Raw genomic sequence first — 16,521 nt, forward strand, 5'->3', positions numbered from 1 at the left:
CTCCCACAGGCAAGGCTGGGGCTGAGCAACTAATCTGAGGTTTCCTTGTCAGATGGGAGTCATTACAAGATCCATGGGCCATCAATGCTATAAAATGTTTGGTAATGAGAAAATGCCAATTATTTTTTCTTTCTTCATTCCTACTCCAATTATTTATAGGTTTTTGTTAGTTTCTCCACTAGATTGTAAATCTCTTAAGAGTAAGGCCTCAGGAATAAACTGTTATTAGTCAATATTTTAAATAAAAACCATTATTAATTCTACTTTGTAATAGTAAAACATAACACTACAACATTCTAAACAACCACCAGTTTTGAATAACTCTGAAAATTTTAAGCTTCTCAATTTCTAAAGTGTTGGACAATTTGGGTTCTTAAAATTCCAAGTTTATGGGGAAAAAAACATTTCTTTTTCATCTATGTAAAATGTTATAAAACTTCATTTAGGGTTGGAGTGAAAATGGTGACAGGGTTAAGTATAAATTGGCAGTCATAAAATAGTCACAAGGATGTAAAGCATAGGGAATATATATATATACATATTCAGTAATATTTTAGTAAGTGTATGTGCCAGGTAGGTACTAACTGGGAGATCTTTTCATAAGTCATACGTCTAACCACTACGTTGTTCACCCAAAATATAAAATATTAAATATCAACAATAATTTTTAAAAAAACACAAACTTCCAGTTATAAAATAAGTCATGGGATATAAAATACGGCATAGGGAACAGTCAACAATATCATAACTAATGTACAGTGATGGCTACTAGACTTATTGTGCTTCTATAAGGCATATAAATGTTGAATCACTATGTTGTACACCCAAAACTAAGACATATCAACTATAATTAATAATATTTTAAAAATTAAAATAAATTTTAAAAAATCATATTTGCATCTGGTGGCAAGTACGCTGACCTACACATTTAAGATTACATAGGCTGTGCACACACACCATGAACAAACAAAAACTTCATTTAGCTTGGTCTTCTCTCCAAATATGTGTAGGGTAAATGTGGTTTTGCAGATAAGTCTAGAGCAGGAGTCAGCAAACTTTCTGTAAAGCATCAGACTAAACATTTTAGGCTTTGTGGACCATACTGCCTGTCGCATGCTTTTTTTTACAACCCTCTAAAAATGTACAATAGCATACTCAGTTCAGATGCCACATGAATAATAGGCTGCAGCATGATCTGGCCACCAGCTATAGTGTTTGCCGTGGTCTAATAATTGGGAGCTTTCAGACTATGCTTTTGTCTTTTTGAGTCTCTCAGTCCTGGAACAGGCTTCAAAGCACAGTGTGCCTTTAATAGATATTTGAATGGTTGATAAAAGCAAGGCAAGTATTATGAAATCACTGTTAGTTCTTGGGTTGACAAATGGTAAAAGAAACCAACATTATAAAACTTTGTGAGCACATATTATTTTCTATCTGGCGATGTATCTGTCTTGGTTGATTTCCTGATCGAAGCCAGTAGTCATATCACCAAGCTAGACCCTCTTCAGAAGAGCTGGCCCTTGACCTTCAGAGACTTAAACCAAAAAGGAGACTAGAAAAGGCAGAAATGGTCTGTTGTTTAAATATGAGGGGAAAAAAAATAGAATTCAGTGCAGTTAAGATGGAGCATTAAAGATTTAAAAAAGCAGACAAGCTAAAACAAAATGTTTTATTATTAAAATAAAAACTTTGTATAAAAGCATTACAGATCAAAAGCTCTATTTACATTTATTGATTCAAGGTCCAATTATGCAACAAACACCAAATGGGCATAGCAACAGGCTGCACATGCGAAGCAGATTCCACCTCTGTCAGGCGATTTGATTCATGTAAAAAACGGGGAAGGGGGAGATGACACATGAAATCTGCCCAGAACTAAACTGGAACAGACATCGAGTTAACAAACTGGAAAGCCTCCCATCTCCAAAAAGGCACTTGTCATCGTTCTCAAAGTGCTTAAAAACCTCAACACGAACCCTGTGCCTGGCTTATTTCTTCAAGAAAGCAAAAACTGCAAATAATTGTAGACTAGTATTAATTTTCCATGCAAAATGATCAAGAGTTTATTTGAAATACCTTACATATTTGTGTACTGAAGTAAACTTGGTAAACTACCGTTATACCAAAGTTTAAACCATGAATTCAAATCAGCCTATTTCTGAAGACTCACCATCTTAATTGCCTAGGATATCTTTTCTGCCCTACAATGACCTCAAGTATAGCACTGCCCACAAACCTTTGGGTCAGCACTGTGTGAGCCTGATGTACCCCAACCTCATGGTGGAAGAAACCAGCAGCAACTAAGCCTCGGCTGCGACAACTTATATAAGCACAATACACAGAGTATTCTCGAGGCATCCAAAGCAACATACTCCACTTTCCAAAGACGACCACATTTCTCCACGTGATTTTAAGACTTCTGTGCCTTGAGTCTGTTAGAAATGTCAACTAGTACAAACAAACATTAAATCATACCCATTGTTTTCATGTAAACAAGTTAGAGGGCTAATCTCTGGAATTCAATAGATGTAGTTAGTTAACACTACTACTGTGTTTCTAAGTGCTTGGTTTTATAGGTGGGTTCCAGGGCTATTTCAACACCAATTAAATCAAGCTTGCTTTCATAAAACTATCATTAAAAAAAAATCAGAAAATAGATGGTGAAAGAGAACCACTGGAAATAGAGGGGGGTGGTGAGGGGCAGGGGAAAGCAAAGGAGAAATGGCAGGAGGGCAAAGTATGGCTAGCAATATGCTTCCATGATGCTCAAAAACATCCATCTAATGACATTAACCCGATTTGAGTTTCGTATAAAACAGACTGACCATCAAAATTCTTAACTTGGGTTTCAATCACATGCCAAAACTGAAAACTTTAACCAGGAATATTTGTGCAGTGGAAGGCAAGTCGTGGATCTTCCAATGATCATGCTTGCATTTCAAATTCATGTTTCAGACTGGAAAAAGAAAATGGAACACATCAGGATATCATTTTCAAACTAAGAATTCTCTTTTGAGTGACTAATTCACTCTTTTAAAAATATTTTTATTGAGTTATAACATCTTAAGTGTACAACTTCAATTTTTAGACACACATGAGTGTGCACATGAGTTACCACCACCCAGAAGAAAATGTAAAATGCTTCCAAGACTCTCAATGTGCTCCTTTTCCAGTCAACACCTGCACCCCCACCAGAGATAACCACTACTCTGACTTCTATTATCCTTTTATTAAGACATATAAATCAAGGCAAGATTTGGGTATGGAAAAAAGAAAAACCAACCATTACCTTTTCAAGTAAGCGTGCACATTCCCGAAGCCATGGTATTTGGCTAAGTACACAAGGACCCCAGTCGCACACCGCCCGTCTCGCTGCCGACAGAAACTGCAATTGCAGATTCTTCGACAAGGTGGGCAATGCCAGTTCTGAAGGAGAATTGTGAAGAGGCACAATGAAAGCAAACCTACTTCTCTCCCTTACTTATCTTTTCCTATTTAACCTGTAAGGTAGGCACCATCAATTGCATTTGAATATTTTTTTTTAATGAAAAAAAAAAATCGTAACATGGGTAATAGCCATCAGTCATGCCCAATGTTCCCTTAGGAAATTAGGCTCAGAAAGTCACACAGCAAACTACCAGGGGTGAATGGAGAACAGCCAGGTCCTAAGCGCTCTGGACGGGGCTCACGACTATGTAACAGCAACACTATGAATTCATCTGCTCTCCTGAAATGAACACCCACAATGCTAAGGGCCCAGCCCTTTCACCCATGCTATCTTTCTGGCCTTGTCAGCTCATGACAGATCTTCAAGCTCACAGATCGCCCCTTCAAGGCACCTACTGGATCCAGCAGAGCATCTTTGACCTCTTCACCATAACGGTTTCGAAGGCAGGGACCGCAGAACTGGCCTCGAACGCCCCAGCACTCTGGGTTTCTGCAGTTTGTTTTGGTATCGATTGTTTTCTGGCGGCACTGATGACAAGTAGATCCCTACAAATAACAAGCAAATAAGAAACAACAACAACAACAACAACAACAAAAACCACCACTGCTTTTTGTAGACAAAAATGGCATATTTAAAGAATGTCCTTCTTTGTGGGTAGAATCTGACATTTTGAATCTTATTTCACATCTACATACACATGGATATGCCAGGGTACCTAATAAAAGTACTTCAAGTGATTTCATCCAATTGGCAGACTCAATAGTTAATATTATCAAAACTAATTTTCTTCAGGAAAAGATCTTATGCAAAAACACCTGCCCCATATCCTTTTCTATCTTTAGCACACTACCAAATCCCCAGCACCCATCTATATAGACACACGTCATACACAGTAAATATATGTAGAATGAATCAATTTCTAAATCAAGGGAAAACATTTACTGCTCCTGAAGACTTATTAAGAGGGTTAAATCCCAAGGATGCTATAAAACTCTTTTCTTATATGAAAATAACACATAAGCATATACCCTATAGGCTAAGACCTTTAGAATATTAGAAAACTCTAAGGATGGAAGCTTTCTTCCTCTCTTCCAGACGGTGACATTTTCAGACAGGATGTAGAGGCTTTTACCAATGAACGGCTATATATTTTCTCTCGAGAATTGTTGCAGATGTTCTCCAGCTCGTCCTCTGTAATTTCCTCCACCGGGCGAATTACATGCGGAAGCGTCATGGATCCAGGGCGACGACCTCTGGGCATGTCATCTTCCTATATAAGGACAAGTAGGGAACAGTGCTCTTACTGGCTCTCCCCAGCTCTGAATTTCAGATACTTGATTTATAATTTCTTCAGAGAATTAAACCTGGAAATTTCTCTTAAGACTGATGAAAAGGAGGCAAGTCATAAGTTTACTAAAAATGACAGAACATCATGGAAATGATTCCTACAACTAAGAAAAGTCGAAGAAGAAAACTCTCTTACCTGCTAACAAAAACCACCAAATAACTTTGTGCGACACTAAAAATTCTGAACAGTTTGAGAATGTTTAACATGAATCATTTGGTGTTAAAGCTATGTGTGTACCCATGCTACCCATGACACTAGGCCTACAGAAGATGAAAAACAGAAGAGCAAGCACAGACACAGGAAACTCACGTTCATGTAGCCATCCATGGACTTCCGTTTTCTCACCAGCATGTACTTATCCTCTTCCTCCTCCTCGTCCTCTGCAGGAAGAGAACTAAGGGACCCGAGGATCCGGGACCTTGACCTGGTGAGAGGACGAGCTCTCCTTTCGGGGTTTCTCCTGGAAGTAACACCTGGGAAGGTACGCCTTCGGGGTATCTTTGGTTGCTTAACAAAACATATACAGTGGAACCCATTTATTCCAGAAGGAAGAGAAGCATCACCTTCTTCTATGTTTTTTTTGTTTCTTTTAAGGAAAAGAAGAGTTCTGTTTTCTAATTATCTTTGTTCTTTCTATAATTCATGGAAAATGAGCCCCAAAAATGATGTAGCCATTGTAATTTTGCTTTTGTAACACCAGTTCCTCTCAAAATGAGATGATCTACTTATTCATCTACATAATACAAATGTAAGAACAAATCTCATTTTCCAAAATACCCTTTTCTACGACATCTTTTGGGCTCTTACTTACATATTCATTGTTTCTATGTGACACAAGAGAGAAAAGTATGTATGGATTCCCTTCTTCCATTCCTTGCTTGCTTCTTCCCTTTTTCCTCAGGAGAGGTGGGGAAAGGCCTTTTCTTTTGTACCACAGCAGACACATCAAAGTCCCCTGAGTGGTACCAGCTTAGTTCCTCAGAATATAATCATACATATTAGGCAATGAATGACTTGGTTAGGAAAATCATTTTTTCCTCCTCTGATTTTAAAAACATCTATTATGATGCATCTACCATGTAGGAGGAATGTGCTAATGCTGGGGATATGGAAAAAATTTTTTCAATTTTTATTCCCTGCATGAGGGAAGGAGAAAAATAACTGATCGAGTGCATGAGCATGGCACAGGCAGGCCACACCTGCCCCCGGGTGCAAGGAAGAGACCCCAGAGATCTAATATAAAGTTTTCTGTATTTCCTGTCTATAAAACCATACAAAATAAGGAAACTGGACTTTCGAATGTCATAACGAACCTACCTTAGACCTGCCCCAAACACTACTGAACAAGCGAAGGTTCTGCACTTACGGAACTGGGGCCCGGGAGGGAGTGCCGTCCAGGAAACGTGCCAGGGAAGCTTTCTAATTCTGACATTAGTTTTGCAAGCTAAAAAGGAATTAAACAGAAATGCTTAGTTTAGAATAACTGCTGAAAATGAGCAACCTCTGGAAATTACTGTAGCACATCTCAAAAGAGTTTCTGATTTTCCCTACACATTTACCAAGACTTTAATAGATTTTTTTAAGTACATGGAAAGAACACATATTTTAAAGCACACATTATAAAGACTTCATAGCTACACTGAAAATACTCCTTTACAGATAAGCAACAAGTGGCTTAGAGAAGACCTGGGAAGAGATCGTTCCAGGTCAGATACCTACCATCGCTTTGTTTTGCTTTATATTTAAAGCTCTTTTCTCCAAAAAATTCATGCCATTTTCATCTTCTGAATCAGAATTCAAATCAGTCACAGAATTCTCTGAGGGTTCGGGGGGTGCTGCTTTTTTGCTGGCTGCTGCCCTGGTATTTCGAGTTGGAAACTTCATGGCCACGCGGAGAGGTCCTGGACGTCTGCACTGACTGCGAGTCCTGCAGCCTGCACGGTCTGGCTGCAGTCTCTAGGCCATCAGAACAAGGTAGTCATTAGTGACTTTTTGATTGTGGAACAGGCTGCACCAGTATGACTACAAAATCCTTTCTGAACAAAAGATACCTGCATTGAATACATTTTAATTGACCACTTTGTCAATTTTAATTGACAGCTCTGGGTAACAAATTCAGAAATTACAAATAAATACAACAAAATCTGAGTGCTGTTTAACTTAGGTAGCCTCTCTGGGACATAGTATTATAAGCCATCTTCACAGCCCCATGGCCAGCAGTTCTGAGCTTTTTTTGTTAATGTGAAAATCTCAGCTCCCTTTTTAATTTCTTTAAAAATGGATCTTTATGTATTTTTTAAAAATTCCTACAGGAATATGGATTCTCTCATAAACATGGCTTTAACAGTAAACTATGTTAAAGATGAGCCAATGCTTTAATCTACTTTTTAAAAAAACTGTGGTAAAGTATACATAACACAAAATTTACCATTTTAACCATGTTTAGGTGTACAGTTCACTGGCATTAAATACATTCCTATTATTGTGCAACCATCACCATCATTCATCTTCAGAACTTTTCATCTTCTCAAACTGAAAAGCTGTACACATGAAACAGTAACTCCCCATTCCCCCTCCTCCAAGCCCCTGGCAGCCACAATGCTACTTTCTGTCCCTGAATCTGACTACTCTAGGCACCTTTCTAATTCACTTTATAAGATTAAAATAAAAATAAAAATAAAATATTTCAAAGTAATATAGGTTTTTATCATTAAATATGTATTAAAATTAGCCATTGGGGAAATGCAAATCAGAATCACAAGATACTACTTCATACCCACTAGGAGAGCTAAATCAGTAACAAATGCAGCAAGAATGTGGAGATACATTGCTGGCTGGAATGTAAAATGGTAAAGCCACTTTGGAAAAGTCTGTCAGTTACTCAAAAGGTTAAACAGTTACTATATGACCCAGCAATTCCACTCCTAGTTATATACTCAAAAGTATATGTCCACACAAAAACTTGTACATGAGTATTCATATCAGTGTTATTCATAATAGCCAACAGGTACAAATGGCTCAACTATCCATCAACCGATGATGGATAAATGTAGTATATTCACATAATGGAATATTATTCAACAATAAAAAGGTATGAAGTACTGACACATACCATGACATGCGAGAACCTTAAAAAATTCCACTAAGTGAAAGAAGCCAGTCACAAAAGACCACATGTTATATGTCCAGAATAGACAAACCTATAATAGAAAACAGATTGGTGGTGGCCAGGGACTGAGGGTGTTGGGAAAGGATGCTAAGTGACTGTTAATGGGTACAGGTTTCTTTTTAGGGTGATGAAAATATCCTAAAATTGATTGTGGTCATGGTTGAGATTAAATAAATAAAAAACGAGAACAAAATATATCACCCATAAAGTCTCAGAAAGGGAAGACCCATTTTTAAATTACATTTAAAAACATTTCTAAGATCATCACAGCTTCTATTACTCTCCATGTACTTTTAGTGTCACGGTCTGAGAGAATATAAAGGGACAAAAAAACTTTTACGTGTTCTTAAGACTTTTAATCAACTGGCATTTTATTAATCAGTACAATACACATCTACAAACATTTGAAAAAACACCCAGAAGTGATTCAGGCCATAGAAAATGTTTGGGTCACATCCAGATTTGCAGACCAGCCCTTGCAATAACTCCAATACGCACCAATTTAGAGCAACATCACTTATTAGAGGAAATATTATATTACCATGAAGTTAGATAGTGACGAAACACTTCTTGACCAGGCACTCTCGCTTAGGCCAGTGTCCCTCAAGTGTGGTCCCAGGCAGAGGACCCATGTCAGGCTACAATGAGCCGAAGAGTATGCACCAGACTGTAAATCAACACACTGCTTCCTTTGTCAAGAAAATCTTGCTAATAAGAAAACGTCTGCAGAAATAAACAGTATGCTCAAGGAGAGTGGGGCCGAGATGCATCAGCAGCAGCAGTGGCCTGAGCAGGGGGATAGAGGTTAAAAAGGTAAGGCAGTGTGCACAGGAAAAGCAGACGAAGGAGCAACAGTGGAAGCAGGAAGGGCCCTCCTGACTGTTATTAACAATACTCAATCTCGTGCACATGAATTATTGTAGGCTTTTCGGATGCATAGCTCCACAACGGGAACAACATTTACCAAAGGCCTGCTCTATGCCAGGCACTGGACTGGGCGCTTGAACTTAAATGCGAATGTAGCTAATTTTGAGGATATGTGTCCTTCTTCTGATTAGGCTGGATTTCTGTGGCAATGGAAATCTGGAGGTTGGCCAATTTTATATTACCAGTTTCCAAGATTTTCAGAGCCTACAAAATGTTCAGGCTTACAAGTAGGACTACATAAGTAAAAACTGCTTTAAGACATAAAGAAAATACTCTTAAATTTTAAAATGATCAACAGAATCTTCTGGCATGACTAAAACAAAAATTACAGGAAAAAAACTTTTTAAAGCATGTATGTCATGCCTTGAAATGTACCTTACTTCTTGATATTGGTGAAATTCTCAAACTCACCATTCCATCTTGTATCTCACTCTCTGAGAACCCGCAAAATGATTCATCGTCAGAGTCGGCATGAAAAATACTGGCCAGTTCGTTAGTGACATCTGGCCTTGGTTTCTGCAAAAATCCACAATGGTCTAACACATCTTGGACCTCACTTTCTGAAAAGCCGCAGAAAGATTCATTATCAGAGTCCTCATAAAAAACATTTGCCAGTTCTTCACTGATATCTGACCTGAATTTAGGTTTCTGTAAAATAAATAAATAAATGTGGTTGTGCATTTTTCCCCCTTTTTCAAGAACCAATTTTCCATAAACCGTGCAGAGAGCAAATCACATTTACAAGTGCACTACAAGAGAATAGCTTTTGTTACAAAGAAAAATGGTTCAGAGGTTTACAAATGATTTCTGAGTTGTTATGGCAAATCATCAAGCATGTTAGGTTAGGCGACATTTCAAAAGGATAGAATAAGTAGCTAATCTACCTCCAACAATTACTACCTAGAACCACAGCAAAAAGTGAAATGAAATTACAGTGCATACTGTATTTTCATAACGACTGTATAGAAATGTAGGCAAAAAGCAAGCGGTTTTAATCACGCACAAAGCATTTGGGGCATTTTGAGCACTGCAGACTCAATTCTGTTTATTCTTAGGCAGCACTTACCGTGTTTGCAAAATTATCAGAAGCAAAGCTGTCACAACTGTCATCAGAGGATGACGAGGTTTCCATGGAAATCAACTTCACATATCTGAATTTCTTGAAGTTCTTTACTCTGCGATTCTTTGGCTGCAAATGGAAATGGCAATACTATTAAGTGGGATGCTCACTAGTTTCTAACTAAAGACATCATTTTTGAGTTTAGTAAGTTCAAACAGCAGAGTAGATATATCCACTTCTTACATAGAAAAGGGATTTGCAATTAGTACAAATAGTTTTTCAAAACTAGGTAAAATCCTGAAAAGGGACTCCTACGAAGGAAAATTGTAATGACATTTATATTCAATCTATTCAAATATCTGTACAGCTTAACCTTCTACCAACCTGAAGAGGCCTCAAGCTCTCAGTAGTATACTAAGCTCTCAAGGAACTTAATATCAAACTCCTAAAATCTGCCTTAAAAAAAAAATTAGATTGTACTTCTAAAAGAAAATTTCGAAAGTACAAAATGGTAGAGTGATTTCTCTCCTTCAGCCAAAATCAAGCTAATGAGGTCTTTTTGTGTCAGCTTTGGGTTATGTACTGTGATGCTAATTTTCCAAACTACACGAATTAGACAGTACCTCTACTTCAAATGGCAAACTTTCAAAAAGGCCTTTTTCAATCAGGTTGGGTAGTGATTTCGGCCCAAGTCCTTACAAATCAAATATATCAACCCAATGAATGAATGTACAAGGAGCCAAGTTAAAGTTAAACACCACTCCAAAACCAGGTAGAATGTCTGATTCCACTTTAGCGCTCTATTAGCCTGGCCTGATATGCAGCTCTTTTGCAGTCTCCTTGATATACAAGTCTTAAGTTTTCATTAAGGCACAAATTACTTGTAGATATGAAAATGCTTCTTTCATTCATAAACACAACAGCCTGACACTGCTATCAGAAAATGTAACTGGCATCTATCTCATTTAAAAATGACAACAGTTTCTGGCATTTAAAACTTAATGAGATTTCTAAAATGTTTTATTAATTTCTATATTTTTTACTTAAATATGGCCAAGGAATAGAAATGACTTCTTACACTGAAAAATCTGAAAGGGCAAGCTTTGCTATGAGTCCTTTGTCCTTCTGGAAACACAAGAAAATATAATAGGTAGAGGTATTACTTATTAAAAGAGATCTCAGAAATCCCCTCTTCTCCCAACGAGGAAATTTAAGGCTCCAGGGAGGTGAAAGAGATTGCCCAAGATTATAGGGGCGAAAGGAAACAAATCTACAATCTCCTAAAACAAAAGCATTCTTGTATGACTGCAGGAATTATCACCATTTACTTATCAATCTATCTGCAAGCAGTCTGAGGCCCAAGACAGACAAGAGGGAGACATTCTATTGGAAGGTGTCATGGAAATCTACGCTGGGCTTTATTTTAAAAGTCGGCACTTGCCAAGAATTGTGACCATGCAAATATATGTTTGGAGAAAAAGATATAAAAGAAACAAGTCAAATAGTCATGGTCGAAACAAACTTGTTGGCAAGGCAGGTAATAACTAATACCACTTAGGAGGTGTTTTCTGTACCAGGCATTAAGTATGCTTTCACATTATGATTATTTCCTCGCAACAAAGGTGCTCATTATTACCACTTAACGGGGAAATCGAGTTTCAGAAAGGTTATATGATCAAGTTATATGATCGCCCAAATTTGAACCCAGGCACGTCAGATTCCAAGCTATGTATGGCTTTCTTCATCCTGAAAGCCAAAGCCTAGTTCCAGAGATTTGTCTTTGGAGCTCCCGCACCCACCCACCCCAGAACCTTTGCCTCCGTGTGTGCCTCACCCCTGATATTTATTTTAAGTATGTCATGCTCTTCCTTTCCACCCAACCCCCACCTTCTAACCTCTCCTGGGGCAGACCCTACTTTCCGGTTTCCGTTAGAGCAAGAAGTAACGTTCTATTCAGGCAACGTCCTGCAGCTTGAGTAAGGTTGGGGGGTGGGGAAGGGAGTGGGAAAATAGCAAATGGCTGGGAACAGTTTGGACCACCAAGTCCTCCAACTGCAATGCTTCGCCTGGGAGTAGAGACACCTCCGCCCATGTGCACAACCCAAATTCTAAAGAGACGGTTTTCAAGACCTTTAAACTTCAAACCCATCGATCTCCAGCGGTTAAAGCCTAGTGGCTGGGGCAAGAGCGGGCGCAGAGCGGGCCCAAGGTTCCCCAAGTATGCCAGGGTGGAGCTGCCCACCCGCCAGGAGCTAAACGCAGAAAAAGCCTGGGGGGCTACAAGGCAAACTCCCAGGGACCTAGGAGTGCAGCGGCTCCCCTCCGCGTTCCAACAGCCGTGTTCGGGCGGACGGACACAGCGGGGGGCCCACAGATACAATGAGGAGACCCGCCAGTCCCGGCGGCTGTCCAGCCCCCGGCGCACGTGGACCTTGGGCACACGTGGCCTTGGACTACCCAGCGCTGCCAACCATCCTGCAAACCGCTCAAATCTCCGAACCGCCCTCGTGCTGGGTGCGCACGGCGGGCGGGGATGACCCTAAGCCCCGACTTATCCCAAATGCACAAAACCTGGGGCTTGCCTAAACAGGAACCTCCCAGGACCTCCAGTCGTTGATAAGCAGCACTCCGTCCGCAGAGCTGGAGGGAGTCGGCCCGAGTCCAGCACCCGCCTCGCCCAACCCCTCGGGTTATTCCACCCAGCCCTCACCCGCACGCGGCGAGCGTCCATGCTGGCGGCCGGCGCCCAGGCCAGTGCTTGCAACGGGGAGAGCGGAGTAGCTGCGCGCCGCCGTCCCACTGAGTAGTAGCAGCCGGAGCCGCGAGGCGGGCGGGCGGGGCGCCCAGACCCCGGCCGGGAGGGGCGGGGCTCCGGCCGGCTTTCCCGTGGCTGGGCGCAGGTCCTGCAAGCTGTGGTAACTGCCCGCCCGGGATCGTGACCCACTCAGCCCCGGGAGAAAAAGAGCCTGCCAAAATAGTCTAAATGTAAGTGATAGCTTTGGAGTCCCGTAAAAGCCGTCTTGAAAAAGTGGGCGTTTAGGGCTCCATGACTCACTCTATACGTTGCTGCATGGTCCTGAGCGAATGGCGCGAAAGTGGTTCGTATTGCCCCAGGCATAGCAGACTGATTTGCATGAATTCCAAGGCTGGGCGAACAACTGTGAAGATGAAGGTGATGGAGAACGGCGCGAGTCCTGAAGGGCTCAGCACTTAGCGCTTTAATTGCGGCGTGCGTTTTACATTATTAAAAACAAAAATCAAAGACTCAAGCACGAGCTCCACCCTTTATTAGCCCAGTCATTGTCCCTGGGTGTAGCACTTCTTATCTGGTAGCCACGCCATTATCTAAAGCAGCGAAATGCGTCAAATCCTGATCCTTCTTACCAGAAAGCACGGAAAGCCGAGTTGTTATTTTACCTAAGACTTGAGGTTTTTAATTTAGAAAAAAGGTGCTGCTGTTAACATTTATGAGATAAAGTTTTAGAGATGATCTTTTGTGGAAAGGAGCTAAGTAAAGACTATTAGTGGGATATGGCGATCCTTTCTCATGTCAGAATTTAGAATTATCTAAATCAGAATGAACGTGAGATGTTTTTCATTGCCCTTTGATTCAAATCTGACATGACGACGAAAAAAAGTGTGAGGCTCTTAAAGTTTTTGTAAAGAGTAGGGGAAAAAGAGTTGCTTTCAGAAGAAACAAGAAAAATAAACTGGATTGTTTTAAAAGACCCTAATTATAATCTTACATTTAAAACAAATGCTTGAAATGGAAACACCTGCATTTTCCTCCTTCAAAACTTTTCTCTTTGGAATAATTCCTTCGCAGTGTGAGAGCATGCGTGAACACACTGCGTTTCTCTTCGGGTGTATTAATTACAAAAACTGAGCAAGTAATAATGCACAAGAACAGTGGATTGGAAGAACTGGAAGACTTTGTCGGCGTCTTCCAGCCTTTCTAAAAACGACTGGCAATGATCACTGTGCCACAGTGCAAGGGACAAAGAACTCATGGTCTCAAAGGTGGGCACCAGGAGAGACTATTGGCAAAATTCCTGGAAGTAGTGGGGGCCTCAATAAATATTTGTTGAGCAAATAAACAACTATATGAATGGTAAATGAACTCAACTTATAGTTTGTGCTGTGTCCTTTGGAATACAATCTTGTGGCACTAAAATTAAATATATGAGAATTTGAAATTGTGAAATGCATAAAGTAGGGGAAGATCAAGTCTGTGAAACATTCTAATAGGAAAATTTTTAATCTTCCTGGGGCACTAGAAAATAAGTTGGCTTATATACCTCTTTAATGATCAGATCTCTGGTCTATCAGTCTTTTAGTAATCAGGAAAATGCAAATTAAAACAAGGACATACAGTTTCACTCAGACTGGCAAAAATTTTAAAGCTTGCTAAGACCAGGGATATAACGAAATTCCAGCAATGATGTTAGTGGAAATTTTTTACTTCAGAGATCAATTTAGGAATATTTAGTGAACCCCAACAAAATCACTTCCAGATATACACCCTATAACAATGTTTTTCACGTGGCAGATTAGAAACCCTTGGCAAATTGTAAAGTCAGTTTAGTAGTTGCAACTAGCATGTTTTTTCTTTTTGAAATAGAATAAGAATATAAAACTAGTAGGTGTGAGTATTATTTCCTGAAACATTTGTGTCATTTTTGTGTTTGTGTGTGTACTGTATAAAATGTGTATTTCATGTTGTGCTTCACCATCAACAAAGTTTTTAAAGTACTGTCCTAGAGAATGTGTTTTGTACTGATGCTCTCTCATTTATTCATTTAGTTGAGAATAGCCAAATGGTGATTACACCAGGCACTGTTCTGAGTACTGAGGACACAAAGGCCAGAGAGTTAACGCCCTAGTGGAGAAGCATAAGTAAACAACTAAGATCATTTCAGGTGTGATAACTTCTGAGAAGAAACATAAAAGCAGGATAAGGGGACAGAAAGTGAAAGAGGTACCAATTTTTGATAAGAGAAATAGGAAAGGCTTCTCTGGAGAATGTTCCTGTCAGGAACCCAAATAAAGTAAGGAAGGAGGATGAAGAATGTGCTAACTCCAAGCAGAGTGAATAGCTGCTTCAAAGTCTCTATGGCAGTGACCAGAAGAAGCCCAGAACACCGAATTATGGGAAGCTAGGGAGAGAGAGTGGTGGGTGGCAGATGACCTGGGAACTTCTGGCCATGGGAGGAGTTTTAGATTTGATCCCAGGTATGATGGAAAGGATTTTGATTAAGGAAAGACCCAACCTGATCCCATGGGCTGTGTGAACTATAAACTGAAAGGGAGCAAGAGTAGAAGCTGGAGACACTTTGGTGTCTGTGGAGGAGAAAATAATGGCTTGGACATGGTAGTTGTAGGATAAGAAGTGGTCAGATTTAAGATAAATTATTTTGAAGATAGAGCTGATTGGAACTGAGGGATGGATGGTTCATTCATGGCAGCATTGTGTATCACAGTAAAATATTGCAAACAACCTAAATGCCCCTCAGAAGGGAAATGGTTGTATGAATAGTGGTATATTCACACAATGGAATTTGAACAGTAGTTCAAATTAATGGCATAGCTTACTCATATCAGTGTAGATAAATTTTAACAATGTTGAATGAAAATGCAAATTGCAAATGTTTCTGTAAGGTATATGCCTTATGCAAATTTTAAAAACACAAAACATACATAAGTTGTAAAAATATAAAAACATGGACAATCACAATAGGATAAAGGTGAACTCTTGAGGAGGGAAAGATGGAGGAAAGGGGAGTGTCATATCTTTGACTTTATTATTAATGCTTCCTTTTTAAATAAATGGTATGAAAAAAATAAAAATAAAATAAATGGTATGAAGCAATATGGCAAAGTGTTAAATATGTCGAATATGAGTCGTGCGTACATGAATATCTTTTATATTTTTACTCTCCTGTGTTGTTTTCTTTTTGTATCGGAAACATTTTATAATAAATTCTTTTAAATTTTGAAACATTTGTTCTGTCAATCAAGATTATATATACATATTTATAGTGTTAAATATAGTTATAGGGTCCTATAAATGGGAATGCAAGTTTGTCTTGCAATTTTAAGTAATTTTAAGTCAAATATATACCCTATAACAAAGTTATATGTTAATCAGATGCTAGTAAATATGTTCATTTTGAATGAAAGACACAAAATGAATATGATTGGAAATTCACTGTGCAGAGAATGATGGGGTCCAGACCATAGCAACAGGTAATAGGGAATGACATTTCATAAGCACATACTTGACATATACAGACAGTATTTGATATGAAGGCTGTAAATATAATGATACTCAGTTAATATTAGAATGATTATAGATAGAATTTTAAGTCTGTAAAACATTCTAAAATACCAGCATTCTGTTAAAGAGCTTTGGATTCCTCAGGGTGTTATGAACGTTGAGGTTTGTCGTGTCTTATCCTATAGCTTTTATTCACCTTGCACAGAAAATTCTGTTTCATATGATTAAATTTGAAACTTGACTCTGAGGTTCTGCGCACTCAGCACTTGTTTAACAACTTGAACTCAAGATA

At 39.2% G+C, this 16,521-nt stretch overlaps 1 protein-coding gene across 2 annotated transcripts; it reads right to left on the reverse strand.

Moving 5' to 3' along the window:
• Positions 1 to 1,655: 1,655 nt before the first annotated feature.
• CDCA7 (cell division cycle associated 7) lies at positions 1,656 to 12,821 on the reverse strand. Of its 2 annotated transcripts, XM_016134985.2 has the most exons (10): positions 12,663 to 12,778; positions 9,959 to 10,081; positions 9,304 to 9,540; positions 6,516 to 6,752; positions 6,163 to 6,240; positions 5,106 to 5,303; positions 4,581 to 4,718; positions 3,844 to 3,993; positions 3,290 to 3,426; positions 1,656 to 2,956 (listed from the first exon to the last, which is right to left on the reverse strand). In XM_016134985.2, exons 1-10 carry the CDS (start codon positions 12,681 to 12,683, stop codon positions 2,926 to 2,928), a joined length of 1,350 nt encoding a protein of 449 aa, XP_015990471.1. In that variant the 5' UTR covers positions 12,684 to 12,778; the 3' UTR covers positions 1,656 to 2,925. The 2 variants fall into 2 exon arrangements, with proteins under 2 accessions (XP_015990471.1, XP_015990477.1); XM_016134991.2 differs by lacking the exon at positions 9,304 to 9,540 and having other exon boundaries at positions 2,926 to 2,956; positions 12,663 to 12,821.
• Positions 12,822 to 16,521: the final 3,700 nt, after the last annotated feature.

Source organism: Rousettus aegyptiacus, unplaced genomic scaffold (genome assembly GCF_014176215.1).
Source record: "Rousettus aegyptiacus isolate mRouAeg1 unplaced genomic scaffold, mRouAeg1.p scaffold_m13_p_2, whole genome shotgun sequence".
NCBI classification, from domain to species: domain Eukaryota; kingdom Metazoa; phylum Chordata; class Mammalia; order Chiroptera; family Pteropodidae; genus Rousettus; species Rousettus aegyptiacus.

Bases quoted from the DNA above. Each gene is read 5' to 3' on its own strand.
- CDCA7 (XM_016134985.2), bottom strand. From the start codon at position 12,683: ATGGACGCTCGCCGCGTGCGG. The intron at 6,753-9,303 runs GTGAGTTTGAGA...CTGATGGCCTAG, and splicing joins GTGAGATACAAGATGGAATG to AGACTGCAGCCAGACCGTGC. The intron at 6,241-6,515 runs GTAGGTATCTGA...ATTCCTTTTTAG, and splicing joins TAAAGCAAAACAAAGCGATG to CTTGCAAAACTAATGTCAGA.